This window comes from Lemur catta, chromosome 4, assembly GCF_020740605.2.
Source record: "Lemur catta isolate mLemCat1 chromosome 4, mLemCat1.pri, whole genome shotgun sequence".
Taxonomy (NCBI): domain Eukaryota; kingdom Metazoa; phylum Chordata; class Mammalia; order Primates; family Lemuridae; genus Lemur; species Lemur catta.
The window spans coordinates 1,793,167-1,805,188 of NC_059131.1; the positions used below are offsets into that span (position 1 = coordinate 1,793,167).

Below are 12,022 nucleotides of genomic sequence, written 5' to 3' on the forward strand. Positions count from 1 at the left end.
AAAGGAAACCAGTCTTACAGATTGGAGGATGGGGGGGCTTTCCAGTAAAAGTCTCCTGTCTGTGTTCTCTCAGTTGTTAAATTTTAATGTTGTTATGATTTTATCTCAAACTGTGTGCCGCTTGGCTCTCTTGCTGCCTGATTACACGTGCAGACAAATGGCACTGCCCTCCATGCCGGCTGGCTGACTGAGTCCGCCACGGTCACTGATGGCTGCATGGAGCTGCTTCCGGCAGGGCGGGCAGCGTGTCTGGTGGCTGTGTTGGGTCACGCCTTCCGCCATGTCCTGCACTGTGTTTGGGTGACACACTCCGTCGTGTCTTGCAGAGCTGCAGGAACTGGAGGGCCGCCGTGGACCTGTGCGGACGCCTCCTCGCGGCCCACGGCCAGGGCTACGGCAAGAGCGGGCTGCCCACCAGCCACACGACGGATTCGCTGCAGGTCAGAGCGCCGTTGGTGCTGTGCTTTTATTTGTGCTTATCACAACTTGGGGACATGGACGGGACTGTGGCCTTTCATGCCAGTAGAACAAGTTGAGCACAAAAAAATGGATTTTCATATCCTGAGCTTAATCTCAGTATGAAATGGCCCTGCTTCTTCCTTTCTTATCTATCTGCTTACATTATACCCACGGGAACCGGATTCTCGCTGTGCCCTGTTAGGAAGTAGCCTTTGTGCACCCCAGAAGCTCGCTCCCTGGGTGCTCAGCATCCGACCTCACAGTGGAGCCGGGCTCTGGCTTAAGGCTGGCAGGCAGGTTCGCCTCTCCCAGTTGGGACTCCCGGGCGGGTCTGGGCCGAGTGGGCGGCTGGTTCTGTCTGCCCCCGGGAGTGAGCGTCCACGTACCATGGCTTTGCTTTTCCTGGTGTAATAATGCCACTTGCTCTAAGATTTAAAAAGTAAAAAGGAATGCACAGACTAGAGTTGTGAATGAAAGGAAACTCTGATGAGAAGGAACAGCTGCGAAATTTTATAAATTCTTACCTTTTCCTGGGGAGTTTTTTAAACAGTTTTTCTGACTTACGTGGGAATCCCCAGAACTAAACAGATCACCAGACACTCCGAAACCTTGAAGAGCTTCGAGAGGAATGACTCTGGGGAGACCTGGTGGCTTGGGTATTTTAAGCAGGCTCCTTTTTCTTCAGTCTCCACCCCTAAGAGGGGACCGTGTATGGCTGCGGTCCCCAACCCCCGGGCTGCGGACCACCACCAGGCCGCACAGCAGCGGGCGAGCAAGCGAAGCCCCAGCTGCACCCACAGCCCAAGCCCCACCCGCCCCAGATCAGCAGTGGCCTCAGACCCACAGGAGCGCGAAGCCCACTGCACACTGCGCATGCGGGGGACCCGGGTTGTGCCCCCCGTGAGAATGCAGAGCCTGCTGATCTGAGGTGGAGCCGAGGCTACAACGCCCCCCTTGCCTCCCCCCGCCCCTCCTCTCTGTGGAAAACTGTCTTCCAGGAAGCCGATCCCTGGTGTCCAAAAGGTTGGGGACCACGGGTGTAGGGGAAGGGTAAGAGCAGCTCTAACTTTAGACCTGTGTCTCGCCTCCCAGACTCTCCATCCAGTGAGTTGCTAAATCGTAGGTTATTTTTCTTCTGCTTCTCTGAAAGCCATCACCACGCCCGGTTCAGGCCCTCAGTGGAATGTTGCTTTAGCCTCCTGTGTGAACTTACTTGGAGTCTGTGCACATTTATTCAATAAACTGCCGCCAAAATGATCTTAGAGCACAGTTTGGACCATCTTGCTTTTCTGCTCAGGAGGCTGAGGCGGGGGCACTGGAGCCCAGGAGTTCTGGCTGTAGTGCGCTGTGCTGAGCCAGTGTCCACGCTGAGTCTGGTGCCGTTGTGGTGGCCCCCCGGGAGCAGGGGACCCCCAGGTTGCCTAAGGAGGGCGAATTGGCCCAGGCTGAAAACAGCAGATTAAAAACTGTGAATAGCTTCCCACTGGCTGCCAAATTAAATGTCATCTTCTCAAACCTTCCACAGCACAGTCACAGACACGTGCACGAGATCACTGGGGCCAGGCAGGTGCACCTGTAGTCCCAGCTACTGGGGACGCTGAGACCGGAAGATCTCTTGAGCCCAGGGATTTGAGTCTTTCCTGGGCAACACAGCAAGACCTCATCTATTAAAAAAATAATAATAAGACCATTAGACTCAATTTGATTCTCATCTTTTAATTCTGTTACTTGCTATATGATCTATAGCAATTGCTTCTTTTTTACCTCATTTTTAAGCTTATTTCAGGAATTCTTTTTTTAATTTTTAATTGAAAAATAAAAATTTTATATATTTATCATGATGTTTTAATATATGGATAACATGGAATGGCAAAATAACCTAATTAACATATACATTTCCTCCCATACTTACCGTTTCAGGGGTGTTTTTTGTGATGAGAAATTTAAACTCTCTTAGCAGTTTTCACGTATACAATACGTTGTTACTCACTGTGGTGACCATGTTGTACAATTAATCTCTTCAACTTACCCCTCCCGTCTAACTGAAATTTTGTGCCCTTTGACCAGCATCTCCCCGGTATCCCCTGGTAACCACCATTCTACTTTTTGCTTCTACGCATTTAACTTGTTTAGATCCACGTGTGAGCGAGAACGTGCAGCATCTGCCTTCGGTGCCCGGCTTATCTCACTTAGGGTAATGTCCACCAGCTTCGTCCCTGTCATCACAAAGGACAGGGCTTCCTTGTTGAGGACTGAGTAGTATTCCACGTGCCCCACACTTCCTCCACCCACTCACCCACCAGTGGGCACTGAACGTGCTTCATTTTTCTCATCGGGAAGGTGAGAATGAATTAGGTCATATTCGACGGTACCTTATAATTCTAAAAGTCCTGACCCTGGAGCTCTCTAACGTGAATTCCCAGTTTCCTCCCTGCACACCACCTGCTGGCCACGCGGGAGCTGCCCTCGCTGGGCCTCGGTTCCCACCATGCCCTGCGCCTGTGGGCCCTCCCTTAGCCAGCAGCTTCCGCAGCTCTGCGCCCTTCAGGGCTGTGCTCCAGCACAGCCCAGTCTCCTATAGCCCCTCCTGCTCTCCTGCCCCCCAGCCCATTTTTGCCATCAGTGCCCACCCCTTCCAGATGATAAACTCTGGAAGGGGCTGTGCTTATTTATCTCCCTAAACCTGGCATAGTGCTTTGCACACACACTCTGCTCAATGCGTATTGTTTACTTACTGAGTAAACAATAGTATAAAATTGTTTACATTGTTATTAACCTCAAGATTTTTTTTCTTTTTTTGTTGTTGTTGTTGGAGATGGGGTTTTGCTGTGTTGCCCAGGCTGGACTCGAACTCCTGGGTTCAAGTGATCCTCCCACCTCAACCTCTCAAGTAGCTGGGACTACAGGCGTGTACTGCCATGCCCAGCTGCCAGAGTATTTTTATAAACATGGTTATGCAAAGATAGAAAGTTAGGTTAGCCCCTGTGTTAATATATTAGAGATTAACCTCTGATACAGATTAAGAGGGAATAGGAATTTCTGAAATTGATACATATAGGTAACCTATTGTTCCATTCTATTTTGCGTTTTTAGCTTTGGTTTGTGAGGCTGGCACTACTAGTGAAGTTGGGCCTCTTCCAGAATGCTGAAATGGAATTTGAACCCTTTGGAAACCTTGATCAGCCAGATCTGTATTATGAATACTACCCTCATGTATATCCTGGGCGCAGGGGTAAGGCAGTGCTGTTTACTATTCGTACATTTGCGTGTATTGTGCTGTGCTTCACTTTGATTTATGAATAATTAGGCATCCTCCGTTCTCTTTATTCACCCAGTCCTGAAAAAGCCAAATAGGTACCTCACAACAAGCCTTGACTCACAAAACGATCTCACTCAGCTTTATAAATACCCTGACCTAGCGGGCTCACTGACGCATTCGTCTGTTCGTTTAACAACCGTTCATCAAGCACCTGCTGCGTCAAAGCAGTGTGATTTGCTGCAGGGACTTTGGTGGTGGCCTTTCGAACCGCACTGCACAGTAAAAAGTAGTTCCATACCACCCCCTAGGACGTGGATGTGCATATAAGTGAAGCAGAACCATTCCTAAAACAACACTCATCCTTACCACGTGGCGCACACTGCGATGTTTTCTATGAGTGTCTGTTCTGATTTAATTTGTTTTCAGAGTCTGGTTATGGCCCACCCACTGGATCAGTCACACGATTATCTGGAAAGCACGGGGCCACAGCACAGGGCAGTTTGGGAGGGGGCAAGAAACAAGAAGTGAGGCAGGGAGGGCAGATTACGGAGACCTCAGTGCCACCGGGAGCCTTGAAGTGGAGTGTACGTCCCTGGTGGAGGACCTGACAGATACCTTTGAAACCCCGCACAAAATAGCGAACAGCCTCGGAAGGATGTCTCTGGAGAGGCAGCATGAGCTCAGGTACTGGAAGCCCAGGCTCTGCAGGCAGACTTCCTGGCTGACGCGTGAAACTCAGGCTAGTTAGTTGGTGTCTCTGTGCCCAGCATCCTCATCAGTGGAGCAGGTGATGATCCTGCTTGCCTCCTAGGGCGTCATGAAGATTAAATGATGTCATGTATGTAACTTGCTTGGAACAGTGGCTGGCACATAATTATAATTGCTGCATTTGCTGTTTTTCTTATTCTGTTCTGAATTAATCATTAACACGTGACATTCAAATACTGACCTTTTTTTGTAAGATCAACTAGTAGGCATTTGTTGGATGCAACAGTGGAGCTACAAAGAATGGTCCTGGTTGTCAGGAAACTTAGAGCCTAACTGGAGGTAGAAAATACAAAATAATGATAGTACAAGAGAGTACAAAGACCTGCTCAATAATAAAGATAATAATTTCTATAGACTTTCAAAAAATTTAAATCAACATTCTTTTTAACTTGGTTGATATTGGTAGATAAATAGATGCACTAAGAAGGCCAGAAGTAAAAACACGTCTTTCAGCTGCTTCTTGTGCTGTTCTTTCCTTATCACTTGGGTCCTGCTTCCTTGGAGGAGATACAGGACAGGACGGGGGTCAGCATCCTCTGTCCTCCACGCTTCGTCCTCGTCAGCTTTTCCTTTCACGTGGCGTTGGCGGGAACTAGTCGGTATTATCCTGAGTTACCCCAGAATGGAAGGGGATATTTATCATATTGGATGTGGGATGCTTTTTGACCTTTAGCCTCACGAGTATCAAAAATGTTTCTCCTTCTGATTAAAGGAATTTACCCCTTGTAGAAAAGAAAAAGTAAAAAAGTAAGTTTTAATACCTAGAAGAGCGCATAAACCGAAGAGGTTGTCTTGGCTGGGCAGCATGATTTAGCGGACGGGAACCCAAGCCAAGTGGGCAGATGCGGTCAGAAGGGACCAGCCACCGCACTGTCATCCACAGAGGGGACTCCGCTGCACTGTTATCTGTGGACGTAGACTCAGGCCTTGGTTTGTGACACTTCTTACACCCAGTAGTCTGTCGGGCCCGACCTCTGAGCCTTCCACACGCCCGGGGAGGACAGACCAAAGCCAGGAGCCACGTGAAGGAGAATGCTCAGAAGTGGGGCCCATCTGCCTGGGCGTGGCCAACAGGTGGAAACAGTGAGGTCAGGAGGGTTCTAGGACTTTCTGAGGGGCCCCTTGCTGGCATCACTGGCCTGATAGGTAAACATGCTTCACTTCTTTCCGGGTGTTTCTCTCCCGCACGCTGGTTGTGAGCATGGTCACTGGGGAGCAGGGCCTTCCCCATCCTCGTCTCTGTGAATACATCTCATACGTGTCCCTCCCCGAAGCCCACCCGTCCACTCTGCATGTCAGTGATTCCCACACCCCTGTGCATTCAGGGAGGTGCAGCCACCGCTGGTTGTTCAAGGAATACTTTTCTAGCTTGTAAATTAACAGGGCTCCCTGACTCCGTCATCGCCACTCTGTAGCCACTGGAGAGTCATCCTTGGCATGTAAGGCCTTGAGCAAACTTCCAGCCCAAAAAGAGGAGTATGTCTGTCCCTTCTTAACAATTGTGATGAAAAGATAGAAAGGTTCCAGCCGTTGTTAAATGGGGAAATTTGGGGATGTTTCTATTTAATCAATTATGCCTGGTGTCTCTGATAGTCAAGAGACGACTGTGCCCATATTTCTTCGAAGGGGCAGCTATGTTTTCCTTCAGTATAAAATAACGTTTTTTCCCTCTAAGGCTGACTGCAGCCCGGCGTCTCCTCCAGCCCTGCCCTTCCCGCCCCGTTCACACTCACAGGCGAGCATCTGGACCCACTTCTGTGGGCTCTCTGCCTGGACCTGGGAATTGGCAGCGCATTTCCATAGGTGTTTTGTCTGCTGCCAAGAAAAACTCAGGACTCTGAGCACACAGGCCCGTCTCTTACTGTTCTGAACCCCCAGGTGCCCTGGGCCCGCTGCACGACACGCTCTGGCGTCTTTTCCTGTTGAGGTCCACATACAGCAGGATTGTGCATTCGGAACAACGCGCATGCCTCAGCTGCTTCTGAAGTAGGAGTAAAAGGCGGTATTTCCTCTGGTGGCCAAACCAAAACCTCCAGCTCCCTTCTCTTTCTGGTCTTTGCCTCCCTGAATGCTCAGCATCCCATTGTAGGTCCCGCGTTATAACGGACTGAACACGCCACTGCACATTCAGTCGTCTTTAAGGAGAGAAGTTTGATGGAGAGGACACTGAGCTTCCCTTAAGATAAGGAATAAAAGCTCTTAGTTCAGGTGTGGAGCTACCCGGCCTCCTTCCTCTCCTCTTTGAGAGCTTCTTTCCTCAGGACGTGCAGTCTGGGCTGGAACGTATCTTCTCATTCTGCCTGCAATTAAACTGCATTGGTAAGTGGGTAAAGGGAAGATAGTAGCTATGCATCATTAAGCAGCTAATTTAAATTATGAGATAGACATAAATCATACATATGTTTTAGCTAAAGTGTATTAACATTCATCCACAATAATATGCCGAACGTTTACTAATTCTTCTCATTTTGTGGTGTAACAAGCATAAATGTAGGATTTTGATTCATTCATTTCATTTTAGCCTGCAATACATAAGCAAAGCAAGTCGTTAAAATGTGCTTTAAAAAGGAGGCTATAATGATATAAACAAATAGTTTTTATGAATAAGCTTTAATATATTTCATTTAAATATTGGGCATAATTTTTACCCATTCAGAATATTCATAACAAGACATGTAATGAATCATGTGTAAAAATCATTATGTTTTTTTGTTTTAAATTTTCATCCAAGAAAGGAACAAACGGTATCATGACCGATATAGTTCTCTGACATTTCTACCAATTTCAGTCAATTACTTTCGGCCTCCTTCAAAAAAAAAAAAAAAAAAAAAACCAGACAGATTTGCTTCCTCATACTTAGCACTGTCTTTTAGTTGGGGGTTTGGGATTCTCCCTCCCGCTCCAGGAGGAGCAGTGAGGACAGTGGCACAGAGCTGAGGTCAGAGCCGCACGAGGTCTGAGCAGCAGCCGGCTAGGACCTCGGTGCCCCTCTCCCTGCTGGCTCTTACTGTCTCCTCTGTTGCCCTCCTCGCACTCCATGCACTGCTTCCCCTCCTGGGCTGGACATCCTCCCTAGAACCCAGGGCCCAGGAGGCTGGGTTAGAAGCTGCATGAAGCTTCTTGTCAGACTTCATACAGTGGGTGGAGGGGAGGTCATCGCAGGCTCAGATTTGGTGTTTGGGAACCAGCTGGCTGAGGGTTGAGCAGACTGTCCACATCTTTTCATTAAGTGGCAGCTCCCTGCATCCCTGCGAGACACACGTAAAGGCCGTGCAGCTTGGTGACCTCAGACTTGGCACATGAAACTCTGCAACTGAGCTCTTCTGTCTGTGGTTGTCATACGGCTTTGGGAAACTCAGGATCTTGTTGGTCACGCTGGTAGAAGATGTCAAAACAATAAAAATAGTTGGCAGAAAACTTGCTCTTAGCCACTGTCTTATCTCTAAAACTTGAACTTCAGTTGTATAGTGATACCATGTATCATGTGTCTCCAGGGACAGAGAAGAAGATAAGTATATCTTCTCTCCTGTTTGTAGTTCTCTGACTTTGAAATAGAGTCCCTGTCTGTGAATCCTAATCACAGTTCAGGTAGAGCACTGCTTCGCTACCCAGGATCCAGAAGGAATGATTTGTGCACATTCAGATATTTTGATTTTTCTGTATTGTTCTATATACTATTTACTTTTATTTTACTTTTTTTACTATTTTAATAGATTTTTAAATACAAATATGTTAACACTCAGACAGTTGACAAATATAACCATTCTTCATGTTGGCTTCTGACCTTTTTATAATAATGGAAGTGTCCATCACTGTTCCAGCCTGTGCCACAACTCCATCCCCTCCCGGAGGCAGTCACAAGTGTGCAGTTGTTGCGTCTCCTTCCAGATCGTGTTTTTACGTACTCACTTCATACGCACACACGGAAATACAGACACTTTTATATATCTCAAGAGAGTAATGTCTTATGTGCTTTTTAAATGTAATTCATGAGAGCATCTTTCATTTTGCTTTTCCTTTTCCCACTTAACCTCATTCATATCCATCCACGTCCGTGAGGATGCACAGTTAGGATCTTTCCAGTTTGGGCTCTCATGAACAATCGTGTTACAAACATCCTTGTACTTTTCTCTTTGTACACATGATCAAGAGGTTCTCTGAGGTATTAATATAAATTAAAAGTGGCATTGTGAGGTAGTATGGCATTTGTGTTTTTAGTTTTATAAGAAACAGCCCAATTCCTTTCCAAAGTATCGATATGAATTTCCACTCCCAACAACAGTGAATGTTGTGTTTCCTTACTTGTATAGCACTAAGTACTGTCAGACTTTTACCTGGTGGGTCTGAAATTCTGCCTCTTGTCGTAACTTATGTCTTTCTGACCCCTGCCCGGTTCTCATGTCCTTTGTGGGCGTGTCCTCTTCAGGGGCTCATGCGTTCATAGTCGTGGCCTGAGTTTCTATTGGGTTATCTTTTTGTTGTGGATTTGTTGATGTTCTTTCTATAGTTTAGGTATTTAATACTTTGCTATGTATTTTGGAAATATTCTTTCCAACCCTGAAAAAAATTCTAATTTAAAAATACCAATGTAGGCTGGGCGCGGTGGCTCACGCCTGTAATCCTAGCACTCTGGGAGGCCGAGGCGGGAGGATCGCTCGAGGTCAGGAGTTCGAGACCAGCCTGAGCGAGAGCGAGACCCCGTCTCTACTAAAAATAGAAAGAAATTATCTGGACAGCTAAAAAATATATATAGAAAAAATTAGCTGGTCATGGTGGCGCATGCCTGTGGTCCCAGCTATTTGGGAGGCTGAGGCAGAAGGATCGCTTGAGCCCAGGAGTCTGAGGTTGCTGTGACCGAGGCTGACGCCACAGCACTCTAGCCCAGGCAACAGAGTGAGACTCTGTCTCAAAAAAATAAATAAATAAAATAAAATGCCAGCGTAACCATTTTTGTTTGAAAAGTAATGCATTTTAGGAGTATCGTCTTGATTCCACGTACCATCACATCAGGAATAACAGACTGATGTGACCTGACCAACCGTACGTCACGGCCAAGCAGGCCGAGACGAGTAAAGGCGCCTGTGCGCAGCTTTCCGACACGCTTTCCTGTCGGAGCTGCGGCACACTGTTGCTCAGCCCAGCCTGTGCCTCACTGAAGAAGAGCAAAGCTGCCAAGGTTGGGCAGAGGGCACGGCGGGGTCCCTTCACGTTCTGCGTGCAGGTGGCACCAGCTTCCCTGTGTCCAGCCCAGGCTTCACGCAACCTGGCCGCATCCGCGTCTTCTGGTTTGCGCAGGAAGCTCCAGAGGTGACGCGATCTGCCAGCAGGGACGGCAAGGGGTGGGATTGGGCGGGAAGCGGCCTGGCTGCTGCGATGAAGCTGAGCCGCCCCCTTTTCCCTTCACTTGTCACCGCCCAGCACCGAGGCCTGGGTGATGTCTGGCACGGTTCTCTCCTCTGTAGTGGCAGTGTGGGTCTTCAGCACGACAGGGGACTGTCTAAAATGAATTTTGTAGGAGTATTTTCATTTACTGTTTTCTAAATGATTAATGAGAGCGCTTCTACAGTATTTATAGCAACCTAGGTTTCAGCCGGTCACAAGGATACGTGGGAATATCCAAAGAAACAGATCCACTAGGAATTCTCTTTCCTTACAGGTTTTGACTACCCCCCCCACTCTCTCCCTGCAGGAGAGAGGCAGGCCCTGGGGCTGCTGCGGAGCCTTGCCTGTGTCATCTTGCCTGACAGCTGTCCTCAGCACCAGGATTTTGCTGAGATTCCCAGTGTAGCTCTTTAGAGACGGGCTGGGTTTGGCCCCTGAGAGAATCAGTTTAAACGTACTTTTATGCGCATTTATGTAAAACAAACAAAAGTGTGAATTACATTAAAGCAGCTTGTATGTGTGTTTTATTGAAGAGAAGGAATGGTTTCCCTGAGAGCAATGACCATGTCTCTCATTTTGTATATCCAGTGTCTAGCCTTGTGCTTGGCACTTAAAACGTGCTGAATAAATGTCTGTTAAAGTAGCATGTTCCACCTAGAATTCATAGGCAGTGTTTCTTCAGCTGTTTTCTTGTTTTGATTCTACCAACAGCATAGTTTTTCTAGGCAGGGGTGTTTTTCTTTCTGATTTGATTTCCTTCATTTTTCTTTTTCATATGAGGCTGTGTATGTGTGTTCCTTTTGATTTTTCTTCTTTAAGATTTTTGATCTATACAAGACCTTTTCAATGACTCAAGTCCACCAGGAGGAAGCCTTCTTCCTGCTTCAGTCGCTGCTTTGTTCCGTTTATTTCTAAGAAAGACACAAATACGACGAGGTGTTGGAGGAAGAGACGGGCCCAGGCTGCCAGTCTCCGTCTTCCCTTGTTTTTGTGTCTGCCGCGAGAGTCCAGTGTCCAGATGCCAGTCAAGGGAGCCCGTTAGGATCGCTGGCTGCGGCCTCCGTCCCGAGGCTGGGAGGGACGCCTGGTGGATGCCGCCAGAACCTTCCGGCTGACATTCCCTGCAGAGGCGCTGCAGAGGGGCCTGTGTGGTTGCGTGTTGGCAGGTTTTGATGAATTGGCAGAAACTAGGGAACTTTGCTGTTTACTTGGGAAAGGACCCTGCACACGGAGAAGATGGGGTGAGGGGACAGTGCCAGCACAGTGAGGAAACGACTGTCCCCCTGCTGCAGGGCCTGGGCAGTCGCCCTCAGGCCGGGTTTCTGTGTGGACTGCAGGGCGGGAAGGCGGAGCTGGCGCCTGTCACCCTCCATGGGACACAGGTGCCCAGAAGTTCCTTGGAGACATTGTTGACTTTCAAGTGTTGTGTCAGGAGCAGGGAAAGGTCTCATTAATATTTTTTAAAATAATATGGTAAAATTATTTTCTTTTTAAAAAATGTGTTATAATTTAATTCTGAAATAATTTTGCTACATTAATATCAGTTTTATTTGTGATTTTATTCAACGTGCCCCTCAAATTCAAGGAGGGAAAGGGGTAAATTTTGTTCACAAAATGTCCCGCCCAGGCCCTTGCTAGGCAGTATCAGTGGCAGCTCCTCAGCACGTGTGAGATTTCGGAAGCGCTGAGGTGTGTTTGTCGCAGGAGCGCCGACCACGGCTCATCCTCCTGCTCTTGGCTGCAGAGCAGAGCCCGTGGGGGGGCCGTGTTTGGCCCCCACAGCTCTCTGCTGTCCTCAATTAAAGTTCAGGCAGAATTTCTCCACCTTCCTTGCCTTACTGCCCACCCGACCCCCATAGTCTTTAAATGCCTGTATGGTTTTTTAAAGGGCAGGAAATAGCAAGGAAACAATGTATATTAATATAATAACTAAGGAGGATGTTGTCTTATATAATACATGATAAATACGCTACATAGTTCTGATTACATGTTTTAATTTGATCCTAATGAGCTTAGATGTTCATTTTGAGACTTCTTTATAAAAATATAAATGATACTGCCTGGTAACTTTTGGGTTAGTGCATTTTAATTTCACATCAGTAAGGTAATGTTTTAGAGCAGTGCTTCTCAGTCTTCCATATGTATACAAATCAC

The 12,022-nt window shown here is 47.5% G+C and overlaps 1 protein-coding gene across 1 annotated transcript in view; it reads left to right on the plus strand.

Moving 5' to 3' along the window:
- The window catches only part of TRAPPC12 (trafficking protein particle complex subunit 12), a 74,681-nt gene that overhangs the window by 29,704 nt on the left and 32,955 nt on the right, over positions 1-12,022 (plus strand). Inside the window, exons 4-5 of the mRNA XM_045548971.1 lie at positions 327-440; positions 3,553-3,691. Coding sequence (XP_045404927.1) covers positions 327-440; positions 3,553-3,691 — 253 coding nt within the window. The remainder of the gene's footprint in view (positions 1-326; positions 441-3,552; positions 3,692-12,022) is intronic.